General features: G+C 40.0%; 2 protein-coding genes across 7 annotated transcripts in view; one reads left to right on the top strand and one right to left on the bottom strand.

The window, feature by feature from the left end:
* AVEN (apoptosis and caspase activation inhibitor) overlaps window positions 1–12,718 on the top strand; it is a 156,470-nt gene that overhangs the window by 34,813 nt on the left and 108,939 nt on the right. For 5 of the 6 annotated variants that reach the window (XM_034418662.2, XM_087875474.1, XM_087875490.1 and 2 more), the window contains exon 2: window positions 10,239–10,410. In XM_034418662.2, the coding sequence (XP_034274553.2) occupies window positions 10,239–10,410 (172 nt within the window). Of the gene's footprint in view, window positions 1–3,518; window positions 3,639–10,238; window positions 10,411–12,718 lie in introns of those variants that run through there. The other variant, XM_087875466.1, reaches the window with a different exon arrangement.
* Window positions 1–12,718, bottom strand: part of CHRM5 (cholinergic receptor muscarinic 5) — a 76,629-nt gene that overhangs the window by 41,034 nt on the left and 22,877 nt on the right. The window lies entirely within an intron of this gene.

Genomic DNA, 12,718 nt, shown 5'->3' with positions numbered 1-12,718 from the left:
AGAAAGCATAGCCTTCAGCTGCATAATGGGCAGAAAAAGAGACTCAGAAAGGAATCTCCTTAGCTTCTGAGGCTGTAAAAGAAAAAGAAACAGTTTCTGTCTTATCTACCTGGGAAGGCTGACATCATCGAAGAAATCTTCCACTGTTTCTTTTACACTTTGTACTTAGGTCCCATGATAAATTACTGCACTCCTCATTGCTGAAGCAGTGAACGGAAGTTTGTTTTGCAACAAGCATTGGTCAAAAGTCTTAGAAAGGATTGGGGCAGTTTTTGAGACCTGGGATTGCCACAGGAAAGGCATTCTTGGAGAATTAGTTATAAGAAAGGGAATTTTGGAGATCCAGTGTGAGGTGGTGGTTTAAAGCCACACAATAGAAACTGATAGATCATGAGTTCTAATCTCTGTTTTAGGCATAAAACCTTGTGCCACTCTTTCTCAGTCTTAGGAAGAACGCAGTGGCAAACAACTTCTAAAAAAATCTTGCCACAAAAACCAGGAATGAAGACCCAAGGAATTACCCCCTAAAAAGTATGGAAGATTTTAGCATCCTTTTCTCCCCCCCCCACCTCTCCCCTATAATAGCTTTCATCTTGTAAGGAAATGAGTGTCTGAGACTTGAACTGTTGGTTTGAAAGATCACATTATCTTTAAAACCAGTCCTCAGTATGGCAGCCTAAGCAAATTTAAAAATGGGGATTAGGCAATAAATTTGGTTGTATCACATTGATTTTTACTGAAGTGTTACTTGGCACGTTGTTGGGAACATGACAGATACTGATAATGACATTTAGTGAATGTGCATAGTGTTTATTTACAAGAATATATTAGGTGATCTTTGTAAAGTAGCATGAAATTAGTGCTCTGTATGTGTGAGAAAAGGAATTTTGTAATTTGAATTCTGACAAGAATTTAGGGGTTCAGTTAGAGTAAGGAAAAACAGAGCATAGTACTTTATACTTGCTGCCTGCTGCAGATCCCTTTCCTTACTTGAATAAGTTCTGGATAAATCCTACTTACTAAGAAATACTACAAACATTGCACAGATATCATAAATCTCAGTGTTCTCTCATCCAAAAGAAACTAAATATTTGTGTGAAGTATGCAAAGCTATACTTGGAATTCATTCGGATGTTATCCTTGGGCTACTAGGAAAAGTATTTTGTTACATGTTTATAGTTGACTTTATATAAATATTTTGTGAAAATCATAAATTATCCAATCTGTAATTAGTAGGTGGCTTCAATTGTCGTGTTTTTTTTAAGCATGTTTAAAGCGCTAACAATGAAAAGCAGCAGGCAAGCAAAAATAGTTGGAACACACGATACTTTAGTTCTTTGTCCTTTGATAACTTCTACATCAGTGAAAGCAGATTTTATTCTGAGCGCTGATATATTGAAAATAAAGTTGAAATTTTAATTTATTGAAGTATGAACACGGTATTTTCCAATCGTGAATATTAAGATTGTAAGGACTCATTATTTGGTATAGTCAGTCACAGAAGAGTTTAATAATGCATCTGCAGAATTAACTTTCACCATTTACATTAACAATTACATAAGCCTATAATTGTTTATTTCATTTAGAAATGATGAAAAAAAAATGGAACGGGAGAATGCTTGTTTTTTCTTTATTAATAAAGATTGTTTCTGCTATTCTTTAATGCAGAAAGCCTTGTTTTGATTTAATCTTGTGAAGATGGGATTGTAGGTAGAACCATCTGGTTGCTAGGACAACCCTGGAATGTTCATTCAAAAGATTGCAGCATTGGACACAAAACACAAGGTGCTGGTAATGGCAGTCTTCTCTGTTGTGATTTAAGGACACATTGCATGGCTTGTTACAATGGATTTTGAAATTCCAATAAATAATTTAAATAATGATTGAAATATAATCCTTGGATTTCTTTCCAATTGCTATAATTAATCTTGCTATCTTGTACATGTTTATTTAATTCAATGAAATGGCTTCTCTGGAAAGAGGTACAAGATAATAAAATGCATAGAAAATGCCACAAATCAGTTAAAAGCAGGGGTGAAATGTTCCCAGTTCGGCCAATCTGGTAGCGATGACAGCCGGTGGTTTGGAGAACTGGTAGTGATGGCAGCTCGATGCTCCGCCCATCTGCCCGGTTGTCGTTACTTCCTGGTTTTACTTCCGGAGAACCGGTAGTAAAAAAATGCTTAAAAAGTACAAAAAAAGTTCAGATAATCAGCTGAGTGATGCGGGATTGTGGGATTTTTTTTTACTTTTTAAGCATTTTTTTACTACCAGTTCTGGAGAAACAAAGCAGTTGGTTGCTCCCCCTTTTCACTCACCCCAAGCTTCCTGCTGCAGATTTTCACGCCTTGCTTCATGCACTCGTGATTGTTGCCCTTGTCTTCTCCTTCCTCCTCCTTTCCGCAAAAAGAAGCGCTTCCTGTTTCTCCATTTGTAGGAAGCTTTTGTACCTGTGAAGGCAAGTCTGGCTTCCTACGCTGCTCACTAAAAACCTCACCAGTACCGCTGTGCACGCGGCTTGTGTGTGTGTATGTGTGTGTGTATTTGCTCCTGGTTTTTCGCAGCAGCCTGATGTCCCCGGCCGGCTGAAGCAGAGTTGGGGAATTCATTCACCGCTTCTGGCCTTGTCTGGGTTGGGCTGGCTGAAGCCACCCCCAGATCGTCTTAGGGGTCACGCAGCATGACGGCTGCTCTTAAAGGCCCTGAAGTGGATCCGGGTGCTTCCATTCCAAGCCTGCCAGGGGCAACCACCAGCTCACCTGTTGTACCTCCTGGGCAGGCTGGCCAGGGGTTTCCAGGGCAGCCGGGGCAGCTGAGGTGCCTGCTCCCCTTCCCGGGGTGGCAGGGATGGGGCGAGGCACCTTTAAGATGAGCAACCAGGGACGGGACATCTGGCTTTTAACTATAAATATATTCCTTTTAAAATCATGAGGCCGAAAGCAGAGTGGCGAGGGGGGGAAGGTGAGTGTGGAATTGAGGCCAGTGCTGGGAGGGGTCATCAGGAAGCCCTTCAGCCCCGAGTTTATGTGGCAAGGAAAAGGAAGACTGCGCGCACACGCTCCCCCAAGTGCAATGTCATGCCCTGCCTTTCCCTACCTCAGCCCCGGATCATGTGTGCCAGGCTGATCCTGTATTCTGGGTGGCAGGAGGCAGGGCAGTGGCAGGAGAGAGGAAAAAGTGGCTATGAACGTAGGACAGAGTGGCAGGGAGAAAAAAGTGGGAGGGGGTGCTTTGGTACCCTGGGGAATTGCCCTCTATCAACTCTCGTTAATTATACATATGAACCAGTAATCGATCGCCTCTTCCCCTGCGATAAGGGCATGGTCGCTTACCTCCCACACACAAAAGCACCCCTCCTCAGCAGCCATCCACCACAATCTTTGCTTTCTCTTCCTCTCACTCCCCCTCATGGGTGAACTTCAGTGACCAACCGTGGCTTTGACACATAAGCAGTTCAGCCTGCCGACAACGAACCTGATCTGGGGGCGGCTTTGGCCAGCCTGGCCCGGCCTGGGCAAGGCCAGAAGAGGTGAATGAATTCTCCAACTCCGGTTCAGCCAGCCAGGAACAGGACGTTAGGCACGGGCTGCTGCAAAAGACCAGGAGCAAAGACACGCACACACACACAAGCAGTACTGGTGAGTTTTTTAGCGAGCAGCGCAGGAAGCCAGACTTGCCTTCACAGGTACGAAAGCTTTCTACAAATGAAAAATGGCAGGAGCAAGCAAGCGCTTCTTTTTGCGCTTTCTCCTGGCATTTTTCCACTTCGAAGACGGAGAGGAGGAGGAAGAAGAAGACAAGGGTGACAATCCCAAGCATGTGAAGCAAGGCGTGAAAATCTGCAGCAGGAAGCTTTGAGTGAGTGAAAAGGGGGAGCAGCCGAACGCTTTGTTTCTCTCTCCCCCCCCGTCATCTCCCAGACTGGTGGCCGAGGTGGAAAGGCAGGCAATCTTCGGGGCTAGGAGACGTTGGGTCTGGCTTGGCAAGGGGGGGTCAGGCTGATCAGGTGCTGATCATCGGAACTTTTTTTTTTACTTTTTAAAGCATTTTTTACTAGTTACAAATGCTTTAAAAAGTAAAAAAAAGTTGGCCATGCCCACCCAGTCACATGACCACCACCAAGCCATGCCCACCAAGCCATACCCACAGAACCGGTGGCAAAAAAATTTAGATTTCACCACTGGTTCACCACTTAAGGGAAGGGAAGGTTTATATTTTATTAATTTGATGAGTTTAAAATTGGCAGCATAACCTCGGGAGACCTTAGGTCAGTGATGGCTATCCTTTTTGCCGTCACGTGCCAAAAGTGGGGGTTGTGCGGGGGGTCACACGCATGTGTGCCCACACCCATAATTAAATGCCCCCTGTGCCCTCCCCCCCACTTTTGGCACGCGACTGCGAAAAGGTTATTGGTGAACCTAGTAGGCCCGTTTTTCACCTTCCCCAGGCTCCAGAGGCTTTCTTGGAGCCTGGGGAGGGCGAAAACAGCCTTCCCCACCCTCCAGAGGCCCTCTGGAGGCAGGAAATGACATGTTTCCTGACTTCTGGTGGGCCCAGAAGGCCCGAAAATCAGCTGGCCGGTGCACACATGCACGCTGGAGCTGAGCTAGGGCAACGCTCGCGTGCCCACCGATATGCCTCCATGTGCCACCTGTGGCACACGTGCCATAGGTTTGCCATCACGGCCTTAGGTACTGTGAAGAAAAAAATCAAACAAATTCAGAGTTCACATGAACTCAGTTTACATTGAAAGCTGAATGGACTTAATTCTTAGCCAACATTCTTATGTTATGAAAGTTGGCCTTACACACACCTGCTTGTAGCTATCCTTACAAAGAACTTACAAAGAATTCAGCCTTCAAATGCCTATTTTATACTGTTTGATTTGCTGACTTAATTCACTTTCCCTCAGCCATAAGGTATTCTTCAAGTCTTCGGATCCTGATGTCTATATGGACTCATCTATGTAATTTCTTGTCCACAGTTTATCATCATCATCTTCTGGGATAGTTTCCCATCAGTCTGCTGTACAGCCTTAGCAGTTCTTTATGGTCCCCTATCCAAATTCGAACCTCCTTAACTTTTGGGGGCAAAGCTTTTCCTTCAGCAATTTGTTCAGAGAACATAAAGAGGCATGAGAGTGAATATCTGAGTCGCTGTGGCAATGTTTGTATAAAAAAAGATGTATCCTTACTCCAGTAATCGACAATAATTTCTTTGACCTTATTCTCCCATCTCTCTTCCTGTGCCTGTATTTGTAATTAAATGTTTTTCAATCTAGAGCAAGTATTCCCGAGACGTCCTTGCATATAACTTGTCTCTCCTCAGCCAACCAGCCTTGTAATTTGCTTCCCCACTGCTTGCCTGGAGCACATGACTATTGTTCCATATTGTAACCACCTAAGTGGCAAATTTCACAAATCTGTGACAGTTGCACATGTAGCATATTTCATTTTTATGTCCTCTCGTCTAAAAAGCTCAGTTCTGCCAGTGTTTAATTTTACCTTCTTTTCCTCATTAGTTTTAAAATAATTTTACACTATGTCAAATAAAGGATTCTGTTCAGTAACGTATGAATAAATATTTGTAATTAAATGACTTAATACAGGATAAAGCTGGTATACTTTGTAGTTACTTGGTCCAATAGAAAAACTGGAAAACCTCTTAATCATTCAAAAACTCTATAGTGTATATATATCTCCCATCAGGAAGATCTCTAGCATCCTGAATGTATATCATTGTGTATCAAGACCCGTTGTGGTGCAGTGCTTAGAATGCAGCACTGCAGGCTACTTCTGCTGACTGCCGGCTGCCAGCATTTCGGCAGTTTGAGTCTCACTGGATCAAGGTTGACTCAGTCTTCCATCCTTCCGAGGTCAGTAAAATGAGGACCCCGATTGTTGGGGGCAATATGCTGATGCTGTAAAACCACTTGGAGAAGGCTGTAAAGCACTGTGAAGCGGTATATACCGTATTTTTCGGAGTATAAGACACACCTACCTTTTTTTGTGAGGAAAAAGCCTCTGCCTCTGCCTCTGCCTTTGCCTCTGAGCAATTTTGTGTCATTGCAGCAAACAGCAAACAGCCTGCTTTACGTTTATTTTCATTTTCAGCATAGCTTGATTAGCACAAGAGGGAAAAAAATCTGCTCCAGCAATTTACCTCTTTGCAGCAAGCAGCAGAGCCCTGCACAAAACAGCTGAGAGCAAATCAGCTGAGACTCGGGAGGCCAATCCAATCAACTTGTGCTAATTAGGCTGGGCTGAAGCTGAAAGGAGTTGTTTTTTCTTGCTGTTTGCTTGCAAGGAGGTAACTGCTGCGAGGCAGAGGCCAAAGGGTGGGGGCCAGTGGGTAGGAAGGGCTACATTTGGTGTATAAGATGCACCTAAATTTTCATCCCCTTTTAGGGGGGAAAAAGGTGCATCTTATACTCCGAAAAATACGGTAAGTGCTATTGCTATTGTAATGGATGCACGTTGTATTTGGAAATATATGGGCAATAGTATGTTGGCTTCAAGATCATTTTGGGTTATCCCAGTTTGCATAGAATAGCTTGACTGTGTTTGGGATAAAACACAGGGTTGTGGTTGTATCATACTAGGCAAAAACACTCTTAATATTAGCAGGAAATGCTTCATGAACCCAGTATACTACTTCTGTGCCATTCTAAAAAAAAGTTACCTTGATTAACCAGTCATTATAGGTGACAGAGGGTAATAGCTGATTATGACCAAGGCATATAAAAGAGGAGTACATGATAACAATCTTAAATTAATGAATTATGTGAAAGAAACAGAAAAATAAGTGTTTCTGTATTTGTGATATTAGGAGAAATGGTAAGGATATAATACATCTGAATAAACTTCTCACCTTGTGGAGCGGAATTGATGGTTATAAGGAGTGGTGAAATCTAAAATTTGTTACTACCGGTTCTGTGGGCATGGCTTGGTGTGTGTGGGCGGTAATGTGACTGGGTGGGCATGGCCAATTTTTTTTTTTTTTTACTTTTAAAACCATTTTTTCTACAACCTCTTCAGTGAGGTTGTAGAATTTTTTTTCCCTACAACCTCTTCAAAAGGCTCTGACGATCCCAGCTGAGTTGCCTGATCATCAGAGGCTTTTTTAAAAACCCTCTGCCGATCAGGCAACTCAGCTTGGATCGTCAGCCATTTAAAAGAAAAAAGGCTTCTGATGATCACGCGGCTCAGCTGGGCATGGGGGGGGAGGATTTTTGCTACCGGTTCTCCAAACCACCCGCCTCCATCGCTATTGGATCGGGTGATCCGATCCGAACTGGGAGCATTTCACCCCTGGTTATAAGCCAAGTGATAAAGGTATTGGTTTTAATTATGGATAAAGGAGCTTAGATATACAGTATGTCAGAAAATACATTTGGGCTATTTAGATGGTTAATATGTATGTAGGAAAGTAGGAATCCACAGGATGGTGATAGTTTCATATTATTCTACCATAAGTGGAAGAACCAAAATGGACTTTTGAAAAACTGCAATATTCGGAGTCAATGTAAGTTTCAATATATTTATTTCCACATATTTGGAAATATTTTTGGGTATATAATGCTTGGAATTTATATATATATAAAAGCGAAAACCACTCGTGCATTAATCACGAAATCTCCAGAACCATAAAGCCTACAAACCTGAAATTTGCCATGTATGTTCCTCTTGGCTTTTAGGTGCTCACTAAGAAAGGATTTTTCGAAATGACCATCAGAGCATTAGTATTTCCTATATTATTATAACATGCTCTGATGCTAATTAATTAGACATTCTACTCTCACTCCCAACTTGAAAATAACTCTGGAGAGAATGGGATAGCATAGGACAGGCTTCTGTGGGGCAAGTCTCATAGAGAGAAGGGGCTAGAAAGCCTGACGGAAAGAAGGGGATAGGATAGGAGACGTTTCTGTGGGGCAAGGTTGAGGGAGAGAAGGGGAGAGAAGAGGATCTATGGGGCCAGCCTGAGGGAGAGAAGGGGGATAGTAGAGGATCTATGGGGCCAGCCTGAGGGAGAGAACAGGATAGTAGAGGATCTGTGGGGCCAGCCTGAGGGAAAGAAGGGAATAGGAGAGGATCTATGGGGCAAACCTGAGGGAGAGAAGGGGGTAGGATAAGAGAGGCTTCTGTGGAGCCAGCCTGAGGGAGAGAAGGGGATAGAGAGGAGAAGCTTCTGTGGGGCTAGCCTGAGAGAGAGAAGGGGAGAGGACAGGCCGATCGTAACTATTCATTAGTTTTCAAACTCTTAAGTGTTGATTTCACATAGTTTCATAGTGGAGCACGGGTAATCAGTATTTAATATAATCGATAGAAATATCAAATTCTATCTCTTTACATAGAGATGGGATTTGATACAGTATATTGAACTGATATATTAGGACTCAGGGGAAGCAAATTAGATTTATTCTATTTTATCCTATAACCAGAATATTCTCCAAAATAATACAACCTTTAGGTAAAGTAGAATATTGATCCAAATTTGCCAAAATATCAACAGCATGCAGAAATAATTTATACTCACACCCTTCCAAAATAATACCCTTAATATTTTAAAAAATGCCTTACATATGTAGGCTCAGGGAACTGACTTGGTAAAGGATAAGTCTACAGCGGTCTATACCCTACAATGGGCAAATGCATTAAACTGGCATATATTGCTGAGACCTGGTTGGCTAACAACAAAAATATAGCCCTGTCAAAATTTGCCTTTCCAGACTTCCCGATTGAAAGCTAGGGAGGAGTGGTTGTTATGACGGTATAGGAGACCTTTGATCTGACAAACCTGTGCAAGTAAATGTACATGGAATGGGAAATAGGCATAAGATAGAATTACTACTGGAATACTGATTGCCTAGAAATCTCTAGGAGCTCTTAGATATTGTCAGAACTTCCAGGATGGACAGCCTTGGGGAAATCAAATCTTGATTTGATTCAAATCTTGCCCTGGAGAGAGAGGGCTGGAGTGGTTTGTACATGATGGCTTTGGGCTTGCTCCATATAATTTTGGCCTTAGTGCATATGGGTAGGCACATGCTAGATCTAGTCTTTCCTTCTGTGAATATGAGAAATAAACTGGAGATAGAGGACATTGCTATCTTCCCTTTACTGTAGTTAAATCACTTCTTCATCAAACTGCCTTACAGATACCTCCGACCGCTATAAAAGTAGAAGACCATTAAAAGTAGAAGTATAATGATGCCAGTATAAGTTAAAACGTGGTATTTCCTTTGTTCTTTTCTTATTTCATGTCTTTGATATCTTTTACTCATAATTTCTTATTCCTGTTCTATACTTTGCATTATGTTGTATGAGCAGTATGATGAGTACAATATGTCTAAAAAAGCTTAAATGAGATTTCCCACAAGTGCTACATGGAGGATGTTACGTCTGTCACATAGAGTGATATTTTTAAACAAATGTGTGCCACATTTTCCTTTTATTGTTTAGATAACTGAATTTTTATATTCTGATTGTTAATGACTTAAGACTTAAAGTCTTAAATAGACCTTAAATTATATGGATTTCAACACCTAGAATTCTGCATGTTGGCTGAAGTATTCTGGGAATTGAGGCCCACACATCTTCAAACAGTTGAGGTTGAGGAACATTGTTGTAACCTATCATGTTGAATGGTAAAAAAGTATTCCTTAATGAGGAGCTCTGCTTCTTTTTAATGATCTTTCACATTTAACAGTTTTATTTACTGTGAAGCCTTGTAGGTCTAATTCGTTTAACACAGACTAACTATTCCTGTTTGCTCTGATTGTAATCCTTTGTAGCCGAATAGAAATCTGATAATGTAAAATATTAAATCTTAGGGAGATAAGATGAATTCTATTTTCAGAATATTTTTTCTGAAATAGAAATATTAATATGTTAAAATTATTAATTTTAAGTTAAATTATTAAAAATAATAGTTACCATCCAATTCTGAAATAAAAATAAAAACAGAACAAAATACAAACAATAAATACAAACAATACAAACAGAACAATACAGAACAAAACAGAAATTAGAATGTTTCTGCCATCATGCATTGTGTCCTAGCAAAAATATTGATCCAATTGCCAAGTCTGATACAGCAGAGTTGATAATCAAGATATTACTACATAAAATAATGTTGGAAAATTGACAACACTGTTGTTTAATTTTTCTTGGTAACTGGAATAAAATCAAAAGCGAACCACAGTTATTTAATATTTTTTCTGATATATGCTATAGGCTACTGCTGAAGTTGACTTACCAGAAATTGGCAAGGAAGACCGGGGAAATTATTCAAGAAGAAAGCTAGTCTCCAACTGGCACCGTTATGAAGAAAGTGAGAAAGAAACACAAAATGGCAGTGGTGAATCTCAGCGTGGGACAGACTTCAGTGTACTGCTTAGCTCAGCAGGTAAGAAAGAAGAATCATAAGCCGTAGTCAATTTCTATTGACTATTTGTCTTCAATTTGTCTTATAGTAATGGATATTTGTCTTATAATAGTGACATTTGGAATATTCCTGTGTTTGTTAACTTATTAGTTAAAAACCCATTGCAAATTTAGAAGTTTTGGCCGATCTTTTTAGGAAAAAGGTTAGGAACCCAAAAAACGGCTTTAGATCAGATTTAGTTTGTAAGAATAACCTTAGGAGACAAGTGGAAGAGCCTCAGCCAGGCAATGATTAGTCAAGAGACAAACCACAGAAGGAAGGGGGATGGAGAAAGGATCTCAGAAGGTACTCTCCCAGGCAGTAAAGTCAGAGGAGGGAAGAAATGCTCACAAACTTGCAAGGCTTTGTTACTATGACCCAACAATAAAGGTAAAATTAGTACTCATAGGGTTTTTGTTGTTGTTGTTGTTAATTTCCTGTCTGGAAGTCCTCAAAGGGCTGACTGTCCAGTGGCTCGTTTATGTTGGCATAATATAAACAGCATTTTTAGAAGAGAATATATAGGCCTTTAATTGCTGCTTCTGATCTGTTATTAAGCACTGATCATTCTTCTCTTAATTGCTAAGGCAAAATCACACATAACAGTAAGTACCAGCAACTGTACTTGTTTTGCAACTGCAGTTGAGACCAGCAACGTACTAGTTAAATTAAGTGGTTGCTAAGTGAAGAAAAATCACAGGACTGTGATTGTGCTTACAATTTACACAGGACAGCACATATTCACTAACTGTAATAGTGAATATATGACTGAGAACGAGATGCTATAAGAGTTGTAAATGTGGGCATTGATTGCAAAGTTACTTTTTCATCATCATTGTAACTGTGAATGATCACTGTCTAAGGCAATCACTAAGTGAGGATGACTTGTAGCACTTAGGGACAAGACCACTATTTTTTTTTTTTAAATAGCCATATAAATACTCAAGATGTTTATACAGAGTATGATCTAAATTAGTCAACAACCAGTTTCAATGACTATTTAAGAGAAATAAACAAAGCAGGCAACTCCTCTTTTTATTTTAGATTTGGGAAGAGAGGTTTTTTGGGGATATTTCATATGCTATTTTTATTGAATTGTAGTATTGCCATTGCTGTTGTCATGATTATTATTTATTCCTATTATTATCAACAGTGTGGCCTTATCCTTGCCACTGATTCCACTGAGAGTATTCTGTACTAGATAGATAGAATAGCTTGGGCAAAAATGTACAAGTACAGCAATAGAGGTTTCAGTGAAGAGGTTTCTTTTCAAGTGACCTAGAAACTGAGTTGGAACAAGAGAAGGAAATCTGAGTTCTCTGCCCCTATTTTAGTTGTATTGATCATGACTGTTTAAGTTGGAGAAATGTTTCAGTGCAGTGCAAAGTGGATTGAACCAGCTCTATAACACTTTTGAGTATGCTCTTAGCTATAAGAGAGAGTGATTTTTTATAGTAGTTTTTAATCAGATATTTGCTGTAAGGTTAAGTCGTTTCAGCTTTCTGTGTGGGTAGAAAGTATGTTTCTAGGTTATGAGAATGTCTCTGGTTTTTTTAAAAAAATATCTTCATGAATGCTTGGTTGGGAATAATTTTTGATCTTTCCCCTGGTGTTGTGGTAGTATAGTACTTTAAAAAAATGATTCCATTGTTTTGCCTTGGCATATTTTTGTAGTTGTGGTTTGCTGCCACTAAGGAAACCAACTATTAAATAAATTGCCTGATGTATTTTCTTTGTTTGATGTCTTTAGTCTGCTTCTCTAGGTTCCATTATGTTTACACAAATTCTTCTCTAATAATAATGATATCATATGGATTTGGCTTATACATTTTGGAGTTGCAAAATTAATTCTCCTCAAATATCCTTTTGCTTTGGGCCAGAATAATAGTGAAAATGAATTTTTGCTGGGGGAGTCAAGGACAATGTGGAAAGTTTTCCATAAATTAATTCAAAAGAAAACAATGCATATTTATTGTGTGTGATGGGTGAAGGCAAGGGGATAATATCAGAGGTGAAATAGGAGGATTATAATCTTGCTTATTCTTTCATGATTTTCTGGTATGATAATAAAATACATAGAATATTTAAAGAAATGATGGAAATTTATATACCTTGTTTTAGTAGCCTACACCCGCTTTACATAGGGTTTAGTTATCATTAGTTAGTTCAAAATATAGTAATAAAGGAAAAACAAGCTTGAAATGGAACAAATGATGGAGTTCTGCTCCATTATTTCAAGGAGGAGAGGGATAAGCATGATAGATCTGACCTCTTTGATTTTTTCCCTCCA

Source organism: Pantherophis guttatus, chromosome 1 (genome assembly GCF_059756535.1).
Source record: "Pantherophis guttatus breed Tessera chromosome 1, ASM5975653v1, whole genome shotgun sequence".
NCBI lineage: Eukaryota > Metazoa > Chordata > Lepidosauria > Squamata > Colubridae > Pantherophis > Pantherophis guttatus.
Note: the sequence above shows the minus strand (reverse complement) of the source record. Positions and strands in the feature narration are given on the sequence as shown.